Source organism: Lipotes vexillifer, unplaced genomic scaffold (genome assembly GCF_000442215.2).
Source record: "Lipotes vexillifer unplaced genomic scaffold, Lipotes_vexillifer_v1.1 scaffold285, whole genome shotgun sequence".
Lineage (NCBI taxonomy): Eukaryota > Metazoa > Chordata > Mammalia > Artiodactyla > Lipotidae > Lipotes > Lipotes vexillifer.
Genome location: NW_006788807.1, coordinates 1,158,007 through 1,172,767, shown reverse-complemented (window position 1 = coordinate 1,172,767; position 14,761 = coordinate 1,158,007). Strand labels below are relative to the sequence as shown.

Below are 14,761 nucleotides of genomic sequence, written 5' to 3'. Positions count from 1 at the left end.
CTCCCTTGGGCTTTCTTGGGGATCTGACCCCCCACCCACTCCTGCTGACCTCCGTGGAACCCACGGGGATGCGAGGCAGACGCTGCGGTCCCCTGGCCCCGGGGGCGGCTTCCTGTGCGTCACCGGCCGCCTCTCCCTGCGCCTCTGCCTGAGGAGCTGCCGGCCCCACGGGAGGCGCTCCCAGTCCCAGGGCGCGCAGCCCGGACTGTGGGGCGGCCGACGGCGCAGTGTCCTGGGGGCAGGTTCTGGGGGGTCTCAAGAGGCTAGGGGGAGGCTCCTTAACAGCTCACACTTGGTTGGCCCTTCTCCCTCCCCCAACCCCTATCCCCATCTCATGCTCACTTGTGCCTCCTGAGATCGCCCCCCAAGTCCTGGTCTCAGCAGCTGTTTTTGAAGGGGCATAAATTGGGACCCACTCCTCCCTGTAGGCGTGACCAGCAGTTCTCTGAGAGTGAGCCCCCGCTCCCAGGAGGGATCCACTCATCTGTCACACTTGTTCAAGGCTCTGTGTGACTTCACCGCTACCCCCAACATTCCAAGTACAGAAATGAAGGGAATAAAGAATGAAAACATAAAACAGCTACACAGAAATATAATACAATCACTGATATTGTGCCAGAGAGGGACTTTCTACACATAAAAGAGGAAATATTTACCCCCCCAAAAAAGAGTAATAAATATTACTCATAAAACCTTTCAAAATTTCTACAACTCTGGTCATTGTTAAAGCTGATCAATGGATACAGGGAGATTCATTATACTCTTCACTCTACTTTTTGTGACGCTTAACGTTTTTCAAATTAAAAGGTTTTTATTCACACTAAAAAAAAAAAAAGCAAAAAGCAATTCAGTAGGTGGTTAAGTTGTCAAGAGTCAGAATATACATTTAGAGAAAAGTGAAAACAGCAACTGTTCTAATATTATACAAATGGCTACTTATGGCTTGGGATAAAATTTTCAGGGACTATATTATATTCCCTGAATATATATATTTCAGGGACTATATTAAAAAGAGAGAGCTTTTTTTAATGCTGTATCTTTTTTTAATGTTATATCTACATAAACTAAATGGAACCAAACGTGATGAACTTTATCAGTCAGGAGAGGCTACATTGTGCTGCAGTAACCAACAGCCCCCAAAGCTCAGGGGCTTGAAAGCACAAAGGTTTATTTCTCAATCAGCTGCTCAGCCATCATGGTCAGTAGAAGGCTCTGCTCACCACAGTCTTCTGGGGATCAGAGCCGACACCTGGAACATTGCTACTCACTGTGCAGAGGGAAAGAAAGAGCTCTTCACAGAGCTGGCACTGACCAGTAAATGATTCAGCCGAGGAATGATACTATGTATCTGTCACTCTCACTCACAACTCATTGATTAAAACAGCTTATAAGACCCCACCCAAGCACAAGGGGGCATTATCATGGGCCTAGACAGTGGGCAGCTTGGAATATTTGACAATCAGCACTAACAGCTACTACAATGAGCCCAGAAAAACTGCTGGGTGACCAGTGATCTTGTGAGGACAAACACACAAATGTCAAATGTGTTTGTGAATAGGTTGAATAAAATTGTTCCATGAACTGTGAGTACAGAAAAGCAGTGCTTGTAAATCAATACATAGTTTAATATGGTATTTAAATATATATTTGTAAAAAGTAATAGACATAAGTAATAAAGTGGAAATTTTTCTGCAAGTCAAAATGCAAAATACAAAAGAAAAAAGTGGGTAAATACATATATGCAATATAGATGACAAAAACTTAGTTAAGGTCTTTAATATAGAAAGAGCTCTAACAAATCAATAAAAAGGATATCATGAAAGAAAAAATAGGTACAGGACATTATCTTTGGGGGCTTGGTGCTTTACTAAGGTATTCATAAAGCAAGAATACTAATGAGCAGTAAAGGTATAAAAAGATAAGCTCAACTGATAGTGGAAAAAAATATATAACTCAAAACAATGAGGTACCAATTTTGTCCACCAAGCTGGAAAAACTATTTTTTTAATGATTCTAAATCTTGACCCAGATAGGCTGGATGTGGAGTTCTTGTGCACTGCTGGTGAAAATATAAATTATTAATAAGCTGTATAAAGAGCAATAATATGGCACCATCGATAAAGAATCTTCATTCATTCCTTTTCACCCAAAATTCCCTATTTTAAAAACTCTGCTTGAAGAAATAAACAGAAATACAAAGACATATATAAAATAATGTTCATTTCAGCACTTTAAAACCTAGAAACAACCTTCCACGTACGTCTAAGAAAAAGAGTAATTAAATTATGGAATGGCTATTTAAGAAGACATAAAAACTTATAACATAGAGTAATATTTAATTATGTGAGGAAATGTTAATCATGTAATGGTAAGTGAGAAATACATTGTAAGCAGGGCCACAAAGGTGGATATACTTTATGATCCCAATTTCATTCTTTTTTGTTTGTTTGTTTTTGTTTTTTGTTTGTTTGGGGTTTTTTTGGTGGTACGTGGGCCTCTCACTATTGTGGCCTCTCCCGTTGTAGAGCACAGGATCCAGACGCGCAGGCTCAGCGGCCATGGCTCACGGGCCCAGCCGCTCTGCGGCATGTGGGATCTTCCCAGACCAGGGCACGGACCCGTGTCCCCTGCATAGGCAGGCGGACTCTCAACCACTGCGCCACCAGGGAAGCCCCCAATTTCATTCTTAAACCTGTTCTTATACTTTGCATTTATATATATAACTGGCAGGAATACACAAAATATCACCAGTGATTTTCTGTTCATGGGCGATCACATAGGATTTTTATTTTCTTCTTCATGCTCTAGATTCCAGTTCTTCCACAATGAATATGGTTTTCATTATAAAAATACAATGACTTTTTTAAAGTATGTCAATGTTGTATTAAGATGTCAAGGCGACTGGAAAATAAAAATGAGTGTAATTGAGTGTTTAGGAAATACAAACTTTATCAGGCTGGCCTCACCAGTGTCTGCAGGCAGTGTCTGCTGGCCCACCACTGGGCCAGGGCCTGGGGAGGGGCGTCATTAGTCCGGGTCACTAGGCACTGGGGAGGATGAAGGGACCGACTCACTTTAGCCCCAAGTCTCTCAAAGCGGGATCTTCACCTCCTGGGACAGGTGATGTGCTGAGGGTACACAGAGCCACCGCACCAGCCTCAAGCTGGAACTTTACTATAGCTGATGGTAAGCAATTTGTGCCATTATTTTATATTATAAGGAAAATACAAAATCGGCAAGAACTTTTAAGAAACGTGAGTCTGTGAAAGGCTGCTTTAGGCTATGCTTTTAAAATCGGCAAGTTCCAACTCACTGCCCTTTGCCAATAGGTTAGAGCAAAGATTCAGCCTCAGCACTGTTGACACTTGGGCCAGATAATTCTTAGTTGGTAGCTGGTGGGGACAGGAGGCAGAGGGCTGCCCTATGCATTACGAAAGTTTAGTAGCATCCCTGGCCTCCACCCACTGGATGCTAATAATACATACACCACACACATCTACCCAATAGATGCTGGCTGTGACCACCAAAAATGTCTCCAACGGTGCCAAATGCCCCCTGGGGCACAAAATCACCTCTGGTTGGCAACATCGGCGGTTAAATACCGCCAATAGTGCCTTGGCGAAAAATTCTCTTTTTGTGAAAACTTTTGAGAGACATTAATCCCACTATACTCCAGAAGACTAATACAAAGACAGAATTCAAAGTGGAATTGCACCACATATAAATACACTTGACAAAAAAAAAAAAAAAAAACAGGAGTGGCAGGAGAGGCAGAGAAGGCAATTCCATCATCAACCAGAATAACATGGAGGGCAAGTGTGCCCACCAGTCTCCACTGAGCATGCGTTACAGAGTAAGGGCAGGAGACCCCCAGCGGGAAGCCCACTCCTGCGCAGTGCAGGCTCTGGGCCATCTACCCCCTCATCTCTGGGTGACCCTTCCACACCCCGTTTGGGGTTTTGCTCTTCTTTACCACTTGCTCCCTGGATAAAATTCCCTCTGTTGAACTGCCCAGCATGACAGTATCTCGATCAATGCAGTGTATCTGTCGGGATCAGGTTAAATTTGTAAGTTAACTTGGGGAAAACTGACATCTCTGTGATGCTGCCTTTCTATCCAAGAACATGGCAGTGTTGATGTGTCTTTCCACCTGTGTCCCTCCACAGAATTTCAAAGTCCTATTTTTCTTTTTTTTTTTTTAGTTTGTTGAATTTCTACCTAAGTATTTTATCCTTCGTGTGGCTGGTATGAATTGTGCTGCTGCATAGGATTGCTGTGAGGATGCCGTGAGTTACTATGTAAAGTGCTCAGAGGGGTCCCTGGCACACAGTAAGTGCTGCAGAAGTGCTTGCTGCGATTATCATCTGTCATACCCTCCAGTGGATGATTGCTTGAATGTGGGTCGCAGTTGTTCTAGCTTGGTTTCAGCCCAGCTGCTGTTCAGGTGAAGCTGGGGGGCAGAAGTGGATCTTGGGGTGTCATTTCAACAGGAAAGTGTGGCATGCTGATAACAGGCCCATCCCACAGCCGGCTCTCAGCCTCTTATGGATGCCCCTCCCCACTCACCTGCCCTCAGAACTAGGGTCTGCTCCTCAGTAGCCCATCTTCCCCAGAAGCCAGGGACTATTTGGTGCTGATACCCAATCATTAGAAGCAAGAATATAATTATTACTGCCTCGTGTAAACACACACACACACACACACACACACACACACACATCTTAGGAAAATGAAGTTTAATATTCCTAGCAATCAAAGTATTCTTGTGGGCAAGTCTTACATCCAAAACAAAACTAATGTTTGCTGCTTACTCTTCAGAAACACGCTGATAGTTATTCTCTGTGTATCGGTGAGCAAAGCCGCATAACAACTTCCCCCAAACTCAGTAGTTTAAAACAACAACCATTTAAGTCTGATCATGGGTCTGCAGGTCTGCTGACCTGGGCCATCCTTGGCTGATCTCAGGTGGCCTCACTCATGCATCTGTGGTCAGCTGCGGGGTGAGTTACAGACTTTCTGGTCTGAGGTAGCCTCCCCTATCTGGCAGCTGTTGGCTGTGACAGTGAACCTGACTGGACTGTCGGTCATCAACCAGCAGGCTAACTCAGGTTGGTTCCCATGGTGCTCTGAGGGAGAGTGGAAGTGGGTAGGCTCCTTGAAACCAATGCTTGGAACCGACACAGCACCACTTCCCACCACATCCTGTTTGCCGAAGCAAGAGAGGAGGCCAGCCCCGATTCAAGCAGTGGGAAACAGACCTCTCCTCTTGATGGGCAGGGCTGCAAATCATGCAGTAAAGGGGGCATGAATACAGAGAAAGCCGGACAAGTTAGAGTCACAATCCATCTCCCTACACCAAACTGAGAATGCTTTTAGCACTGGTTTCCTTTTAGCGGAGGTTGCTTGTCTCACTAGCAGCCCACCTGTGGGCTGGTTCAGAGGAAGATTCCTCAGGTGGCAGCCTCACCCATTTACCCTGATTCACGTCTGTTTCACTTTCCAAGGGTGCCATTTCTTGACATTGAGCCCAAATCTAAGTCTGCTTGAGAGGGCGATCCCCTGCACCAGCTGTAAGGATGATATGTTTGTTTCCCTCTGTGTCCTGGTTTCTGAGAGCAGTTGCTCGTTTGGATAGAGTTTTCCAGGACAGATATATCAAGGTGCTGAAGACAGTTCTCAGCTAGTGGCTGAATCAACCTTTGTTGATGTATTGACTCAGTCAGCCACAGGCTAATTAACTCCAAGTCCTGTTAGAAGCAATCAGAATGTCACTTCTCATTGTCAGGAGGCAGAGAGACTTTGGTGGTGACCCAATCATCCTCTCTCCTCTGGCGTCGCCGCCCTTAAACCACTGAGTTAGGACCGAGGACCACTGGTGGCTGTGCAGGGACAGACTTTCTCTGCCATGATTTCTACTTTTGTCCTCGTCCTAGAGGGTTACCCAGAGTCCTGGCCAGGCTGGACACCTACTGCTCACCTGCCACACGGCATCCCTGCCCTCATCACTGCCCACCCAGCCTGCGGGGCAAAGCAGGGTAGCCCGGCCCTCCTGCCCCTGGGGTCAGAAGGTAGGAAGCCAGAAGGAATGGCCACTCCAGGTTGTGGAGGCAGAGAGAATTCTCCTAGAAGACAGAGAACAGGAAAAGAAAAACAGAAGCACTAAGAAAGTGGTTTAAACAGAAAAGCAATGCAAACTGTAGGTACCTACAACTGAGCTTGCTGGTTATAACTAATTAGCATATGGTAGTAATCACTGTGCACATCGTTATGTTTAAAATTATTTTTGCTGTATGTTTTACTTGATCATATTAGACTTTCTTCTTATATTTATATATTTGGTGTTCCCTTACACAGGTACAATATATAATATTTTGCTTAAAAGAATTCTAGTATGATCCAACTGAGTAAAAAAAAAGTGTATTTTATATATATATATATACACACACATACACCCCAACATATATATAATCTGTAAGTAAAATGTGTATTTTATACTTACAGTATCTACATATATATGTAAACTTATATAAAATATACATAATATATAAAATAGAAGCTATAAATATCTTTTATATCTTATTTAGCTGAGTATTGATATAAATATACAAGTACATTTGCATTTTTGCTGAAAAATGCCTGAAAGAATATATAAGAATTACATGCAGGGGGATTTTTTTTTTCATTTTCCTTTCCATATACTTTGACTTTTTACCATGAGAATGTACTATGTTTAAAAGCAGTTCATTTGTCAGTTTTAAGGAGATTCTTCCAGGTTTTCTCACTTTGTTATCCCCAGCTTAAATTGTAAATTGGGATGACTTTTCTATTGAATCCTTCCTGAAAAGAAAAATTCTCACGGTGCCCCGCCAGAAGGATAGTGGTTTTCAAGGGCAGATAGAAAGGAAGCCAGTCCTTGCGCTCAGCTGCTGAAGAAGCCCAGGTCCCCACCCGGACCCCGACCCCAGCCCTGGCGGGACCCCCTGCAGCCCGCGCATCTCTCCCTGTCGCCCCCCTACCCCAGGGCCGAGGGGGCAAAGGCAGCATCTACGTGTGGGCCTCAGGGGACGGCGGCAGCTACGACGACTGCAACTGCGACGGCTACGCCTCGAGCATGTGGACCATCTCCATCAACTCGGCCATCAACGACGGCAGGACCGCCCTGTACGATGAGAGCTGCTCCTCCACCCTGGCCTCCACCTTCAGCAACGGGCGCAAGCGCAACCCCGAGGCCGGAGTGGTGAGTGCGAGGCTGGGTGTGTGGACACTCCTGACGTCATGTGCAGACACAGTGACGTCATGGGAGGAGGAGCTCCCCACCCCCCTTCCCTCAAAGAGTCAGGGCCTATCCCCGGGGGTAGATCCACCCTCTTCCAGGCTGATGATGCCTTGTTATCAAGGTAGAGACCTACGATAAACAAGAACGTGATGACCTCCTTCCCGCTCATGTACCATCGATTTTCTTGTTCATTGTTTTGGCTTACAAATAATGATGAACCCTGGTTTGCCCCCACCACGTCACTTATAAGGATAACTAATATTAAGAACTGGGGCATCACACCTGCACCCATCTGAGCCAAGAACTCATCCATTTATTACAGTAGTTTAAAAATAGCATCCATGGACGGACTTTTCTGGGTCCATAAAACCCCCCAAAGTGGGCACATGTGTGTTTTCTCAAAGGAAGAGTAGTGTGTTCCATCGTATTTTAAAATGGGTCCATGATTGAGAAAACAAAAAGGTTAAGAATCACAAACTTATTTATTGCACTTTGAGCAACTCTTCCTTTCTGGGCACCGAGGTTTCATAGTGAATTTTCCAAGGCCCCTAGAAATATATGTCTGTAGAGCATAATGAGCATTTTGGGATCTCTTCCTCTCTCTGGGTATTTCACTCACACAGGGGCCTTTCCTCAGTCTTCCAAGCCTGGAATTTAGGGGTTGGTTCAGGAGTCCTGCTGAGATACATCCTGCCCGGCCACTGCCTCCTCTCGGGTTGGGAGGAACACAGTCACCAATACCAGCTAGTCCTGCAGTCCCAAGTGCCTGCCTGGGCTCCCCCTGACCAGCTGGCCAGGCTCTCACGTGACCCAGGAGAAGTCCTTTACCTACAGGAGACACAGACCTTAACCTGACTCCCTCCATGAGCCTGGGGCTCCCCCTGGTCTTGGGGAGGATGGAGATCGTGTCAGCTCGTCCCAAGCAGGAGGAGGTTTCGCCTCTCTCATCCTGCAAGCTACATGGGCAGAAAGGGACAAAGAAGCTCCCCTCCCTGCCCCAAGAGCCTCCCGATGGTGTCACTTTGTCCTCAAGGCCTGTCTATGACTCTCTTTCTACTAAGGCTGGGGAGGGGCCTTGAGTTCTCTTTGAATATTGTCATTTTCCGCAAGTAGATGCTTTTAAACCTCCCTGGTACTTTGTCCCCCAAAATAATAGGCCCACTTGAGGAGCCTACAGGAGGAAGGAGTATTCTCGTGGTTTATAAATGGTATTAATGAAAACCATGGCTCTCGCAAACCCTGCAAATGGGGACTTTCTCTTTGTAAAATCCTTTAAAACTCAGTTGATCAGCCTCCCCTGGGGTGATCACTCATGTAACAGATGTGTCGCTCACTGTGTTCCAGACTTTCTACGTGGATTTTAGATGTAGAGAATGTAACACTTCTCTTTAATGGCCTGTCCCTCTAGGCAAACTGTGGCTGAGCCTGTTGTGTCTTTCCTCTTTGGGAATGCCACCCTTTTTCCTGAAGGGAAAGGAAATTGCTGATGGACTGGCCCTGAGCTTTCAGAGCCAATCCCAATGCAACAAAACTCGACATTGCTTTGACTATGGTGGTGATATTGGCTTGTCACTTTCCACCTATGATGTTTCCTTTTAGGATCCAGAAGATAAATGTCTCTCTGGTCTCTAGAATAGCTGCAGATACGCTTCTCTGAACAGTTGACTTGCTTTTATCTTGTGGACGCTGTAACTATAACTGATTGTGTTTCCCTTTTTGCGCGGGCTACTAGGAAACTCAGATAAAATGCATGGCAAAATAGATACATGGGTGCTAAGCTTATCTTTACCTTCATCTTAATCTTCTTCAGAACAAGGCAGAGTTTAAGTAAAAGAAATAGAAAATCCTCTGCTCCATATCGTTTTGGGTTTAAAGCAGTGTGACTCACTCATCACTCACTATCTTCCCCTCCAGGCGACCACAGATTTGTACGGCAACTGCACCCTGAGGCATTCTGGGACATCCGCGGCTGCTCCCGAGGCAGCTGGAGTGTTTGCACTGGCTTTAGAGGCTAAGTATGTTTCCAGCTTGGGACCAAGGGCTGGCTCTGCAGGGTGGACTGAGACATGTCTCCCCACCCAATACCAGGTGTCCACAGAGGCAAAAGTGGGTGTGAGAGTCAGTAAATAGTCAGGGCCAATGAACTCTGGTGGGCATTGCTAAATGATACACACACACACACCACAAAACTACGTCCCTGGGAGACCACAAGAGCCCAACATCCAACCACACATAGGGGCACATAGATGTTTTCTTGGTGAAAACACCCTTTTATCTTCTATGGATCCCATGGCTGTTTTACTCTAATAATACTCCCAAACAGCTACATGAAGGAAAACCATTGCCGAGCCGGGTATCCAGCAAGGTTTTCAGACATGTGTCAAACATGTCGCTCCAGATTTGTTAACTTATAAGGCTGAACTCATTTTAACACTGAGACAAGGTGGGCGAAGTCACACAACGTAGACCAAGAAATGGGCTTTGCTGGGAAACCATCCAGCTACCAGAGAGGGGAGACCATCCCCTCTGTTCTCACCACCTCCACAGAGGCCACAGGTTAGTACAGCTGGACCCACCTTGGATTTGAGCATCAGCAGAGGTCCCTGCCCACCCACTCCCCTGTCTTCTCTTTGTGCAAACCAGAGGCTGGCCTTGGGTTTGAACAATGAACTTGTGGCTTCAGGCACCACCCATGTGGTGTAAGTGCGAATGCCCGCTAGGCAGGGAATTATCCAAGAATACAGAACCAGCAACTTATAAGAAGTTGAATTCAGGCTCCTGAGGAAGGGAAGTTGAGTTCCCGTCCCCTCAGCCATTGCTAGGCAACCGGAGCTTCTAGCATCAATCTTCAGGCAGCCCTGCTTGACTCTCCACAAATGCAGTGCATTTTTTGACTTGCAAAGGAGGTAAGAGCTGATTCCTAGAATAGGAAAGGACTTCAAAAGATTATCTAGTCCAACCCCTCTGCCTTTAAGCAGAAAAGACATCATTATCCTCCTTTTACAGATAAGGCCCCAAATTGGGAGTGACTTCTCTTTTGGACCAGGCCAAGCTTTGATTCTTTTAACAAGTCAGTTGGAAATTTCAGGAAAGAAGAGATGGACACTGGTCAAAGCCTTCCTATTAAGCACAGAGACCAAAACTTACTCACATATTACGTGCATTTCCTGAAGATGAAGCTGTTCCTCTCAGGGCCTGTTGGGTCCTGGAGTCTGAGCTGGCCTTGCTCACTCCAGCTGGGAGCAGACAAGCAGAGGGAGGCTGCTGCCTGCCACAGAGCCTTGCAGAGGACAGGGAACAAGGAGGGCTTCCTGGTCTCCTCTTAAATCTAAGAGGGCAGAACTTGACTCAAAGTCTCCTTAGATTCTGGCAAGCAAGAACTCACTTTCCCAGGCCTATATGCCCACAAAGTGACCCCTTACATACATCAAAGTAATGGAGCAGGCTGCTGGAACTTTAAACAGATTCATGGGCTCTGCACCAATTATTCTCCATTCTTTGGCACACCTCCAGATTTCCTTACAGAAAAGAATGCAATCACCGCTTAGGCACACTTTGTTTTGGAGCAATGGTCATGAATTGAGTGCTCCCTATTGCCATAAAGAGGGAAAAAATGATACCTGGCAGTAGGTGGTTCAGGCCCATCTTGGGAGCCAGTCCTCAGAAATTCCTCAGCACACCAATCACCTGAGTTGGAAACACACCCTGAGATTAGAGTTTGATGCAGGTGATTTATTAAGAGAGGGACCCCGGCAGACACCACCGGCGAGGAGAGGAGGCAGGTCCGGGCTGGGGACGAAGCTGAGCAAGGACGCGATTTCAGAAGTTCTGGCCTCAGCCTGATCCCAGGGAGAGCCCTGGAGGGTAAATTATGCCTCAGTTTGTTCCACATCAAGGCAAGGGAGCTGGGCTGCCATACTCTTGTGCTGTTTGGCTGTTGGCTAAGAGCCCCACCTGGGAAAGTGAACTCCAGGGCTTCTCTGTGGGCCAAAAGGCTCCAACAGCCAGCAGCTGAAACCACTGCTCAGCGTGAAATAGCCCCAGGAGAGAGCCCGGAGGGCGGAGGAGGGAAAGACTCTCCACGAACACTTCCTTCAGCTCGGCGTCTCTCTTTATCTATCTTCAGATGAGGCAGCTGGGAGTCCTTGGTGACATATGTGGCAGCAGTCGAGGGCTGTTTCCCACCCAGAGGTCCAATAAGAAAGCCTTTCCAAAGCAACTTGAATACAGTAAACGAATTATCCTGTCTAAGTGCATTCCCATCCGGACCGTGGAAGAGGGAGAATGACCACCCCCATGGCTCCAGGGGACAAAGGGAAACCACGCCTCTGTTCTGACCAGTCATCACCTTGTTGTTTAATCTCATAAAACGCTTCTCTGCCAAATGCTTGAAAATGCCTTTCTGAGTTGTCGGGAGCATTGTGCACGTTTCCCAGTGAGACCAATATTAGAGAAACTCCGAAGAATTTCTTTAGTGGGGAGTTACTGCTGCCTTCAAATATTTGGGGTTCTCTCCATGACCCCAGGCTCTCTGGGTGGTTCAAGAGGGCTGAGGCGGGTTTGAGGGGTAGATGTCAAAGAGGCAAACTTGTGACCCAGGAGAACCATCCATAGTAAAGCGGCCCATATACTGGACTAGAACAGTGTTTCCAAAACTGACCTTCCAAGGGATGGATTTTTTCATGTGAGCTCTATCAAAGTCTACTAGATGCAGAGAAAAGTGCACAAATATTCGGTACAGCTCAAAGACTTCTTATAAAGTTAACAGATCCATGTAACCAGCACCTAAATCAGGAAACAGACCATTACCTAAGTCTCAGTATGGGCTTTTTGGTTCAAGATCATGTCTGAGAGATTCCTCCATGCTGCTGTGTGTGCTTATAGGTTGTTCATACTTGTTGTTGAATATTACTCCATTGTATAAGTGGATATTTGGGTTGTTTCCACACTGGGGCTGTTGTGAGTAGCATTGCTGTGAGCATTCTTGTACATGTCTTTTGGTGAAGATGTGGATGCATTTCTGTTTGATGTATATTAGGGAGTCAAAAAGCTGGGTCATGGGGTATACATAGGTGCAGGTCTAGCAGTTTTCCAGAGTTGGTGCACTTGCTGACATTCCCTCCAGCGGTGTGTGAGAGTTACAGCTGTTCCACATCCTTGCCAACGTTTGCTATTATCTGTCTTCTACACTTTAGCCATTCTTGTGGGCATTCTGTGGAATTGCACTGTAGTTTTAATTTTTATCTCCCTGATAACTAGTGATGTTGAGCACTGGGGAGTTTTGAAAATGATAGATTCCCAAGACTCAGCCGAAAGTCACTGAATCACATCCTTAGGGATGAATGGCCCAGGAATCTGTCTTTTCAACGTCTTTTTCAGGGACTGCAAGAGCAGCCAGCCCCGTGCTGGTCTGTGGCCTGGAGTGTGTGGCATCCAGGAGTATGGCAAGGGCTCTATGAACCTAGCACTCAGGTGCCGTTTGCAGAATATGAACATCGCACTTTGCCTCTGACTAGGTGCCCATATTAGACTGAAAACAGGGAATCCAAAAACAACAGCTAAACCGAGACAGGAATTTATTTTTCTTTTCTTTTCATTTTTTTAATAGCATAATAACAATATATTTAAAATAGAATAGTAATTTTATTTAATAAGTTTCTTATGAAGGAGTTTATTTTTCTGTCATGCAGAAGATAATACAGAGGTGAGGAACCCGGGCAAGTGCAGGGTGGCCACCGAGAATCAGGGAATCTGTCTCTAGATTTCTGTTCTTCTTACACCTTCATGTTATCTAGATGCCACGGGAGCTCCAGCCATCATGTTTACATGTCAGGCAGGAAGAGGGGAAAAGCAAAGAGAAAAAAGAAATCCACCAGCTGAGTGATCCCTGTTTAAAAGTTTTTTGAAAAATCACCCAGGGACTTATTTCTTATTGGCCAGAACTGTCACATGGCCACCCCAGACTGCAAGGGAGGATGGGAAATGTAGTTTTGTAGCTGTTCTCTCCTTAAATTCCCTTTGCTGTCTTGATTTTCAGGAGGAAAATGTGAATTGGGTTCCAGAGAATTCGATACCATAAATAGAAGAACTCTGAAAAACAATGATTTTTCATGGGTAATCCTCACAAATAGGGAACTCAAAAAGAAAAAAAAGAAAAAAAAGGGCACTATTTTACACCAGTGGGAAGTTAGTACACCAACCGTAAGTGCAGGGCTCTGTAGGAGATATGGTTCTATGGATCATTCATAGGCAAAAACTCACTTGCCAGGACCAGCTTTAGAGGCTTAGGAAACAGCCCATCCTGTGGTCTCCCTGGTGCAAGATTCCTCTTCCAGCCACGCGGGGCCAGTCTCTCCCTGGGCTTCACACTGGTTTTTCCAAGATCCCACACTCTCTTGCTCAAGACGGCTGCCACCTTGGCCAGGCCCTGAGTGACCTCTCTCCTTGGAGCCCTGGCCTGCCCCCATATCTTATCTAGAAGCTCTGGGTTTGGCTTCGACCTCCAGAGATGTTCTCTCTGAACCGAGAGGCAGATGGCCCATCCCAAGTGGCCTAGGACCAGTCTACTGACAGCTGAACGTTTACCCCGGAACATCACAGGGTCCTATGAACGATTGGACCCAGCCAGTAGGTGCCCTGCCAGCTGCACAGATGTCACCATTTTCACTGATAGTTCACCGGGGGTTCCTCGTACATGGCCTTGTTACAGCTCGTGGCTCGTTCCTCGTGGTTACTTGTTCGTGCGCCAGGTTCCTGCAGCATCCGCTTTCCAGTCCCACGTCTTGATTCCTTCTCTCTGGTGATGTTTCTGGAGGTCGGATCACGGGTCTCTCTGCCCTTCCTGTCTGTCACTAAGATAAAGTCCCTACATTCTACTGTGTCATCCTCTCCGCCTCTGTTCCTGGCTCTACCTCCCTGACTCATACAGGGCTCCCAACCTCCTGTGCTGATATGTGCCTTCTCCCGCCTCTAGATCCTTCCTTCCAGAACCTTCTCTCCCTAGGAACTCCCCTTCCCTGTGTTTGCTCAGTCACTCCCACTCGTCCCTTTGACCTTAGCTAAAAATACCACTTCCTGAGAGACCCTTGCTGACCCCCTGGACCAGAGTTTCTCAAATTTGCTGCTGCTGATCAGAATCCCTGGAGTGCTTGCTAAGAACAGATATCCAAGCCCACGCCAGGTCCAGAGACTCAGAATGTCCACAAGCTGCAGTTTTAACAAGCACCCCCCCGTGCCGCCAGGAAGTTAAGAACCACCCCCCACCCCCGCCCCAAGCAGGTCTGCTGGAGCCTTGGGCAGATGCTTGGACAGGCCCATGGGATCAGCATCTCTGGGTCCTGTCTGACTTCGTCATTGTGTTTACGTTGGTTCACATGTGCAGACAAGGTTGTGAACCGCCATCTCAGACCCGTGTTCTCAAACCCCGTGTGCAGAAGCATCACCTGCGCTTTGCCTTTTTTTTTTTTTTTTTTTTTTTTTTTGCTG

At 46.4% G+C, this 14,761-nt stretch overlaps 1 protein-coding gene across 2 annotated transcripts in view; it reads left to right on the top strand.

Moving 5' to 3' along the window:
- PCSK2 (proprotein convertase subtilisin/kexin type 2) overlaps positions 1–14,761 on the top strand; it is a 214,975-nt gene that overhangs the window by 189,522 nt on the left and 10,692 nt on the right. For both annotated transcript variants that reach the window (XM_007461791.1, XM_007461792.1), the window contains 2 exons: positions 7,022–7,237; positions 9,191–9,291. In XM_007461791.1, coding sequence (XP_007461853.1) covers positions 7,022–7,237; positions 9,191–9,291 — 317 coding nt within the window. The remainder of the gene's footprint in view (positions 1–7,021; positions 7,238–9,190; positions 9,292–14,761) is intronic.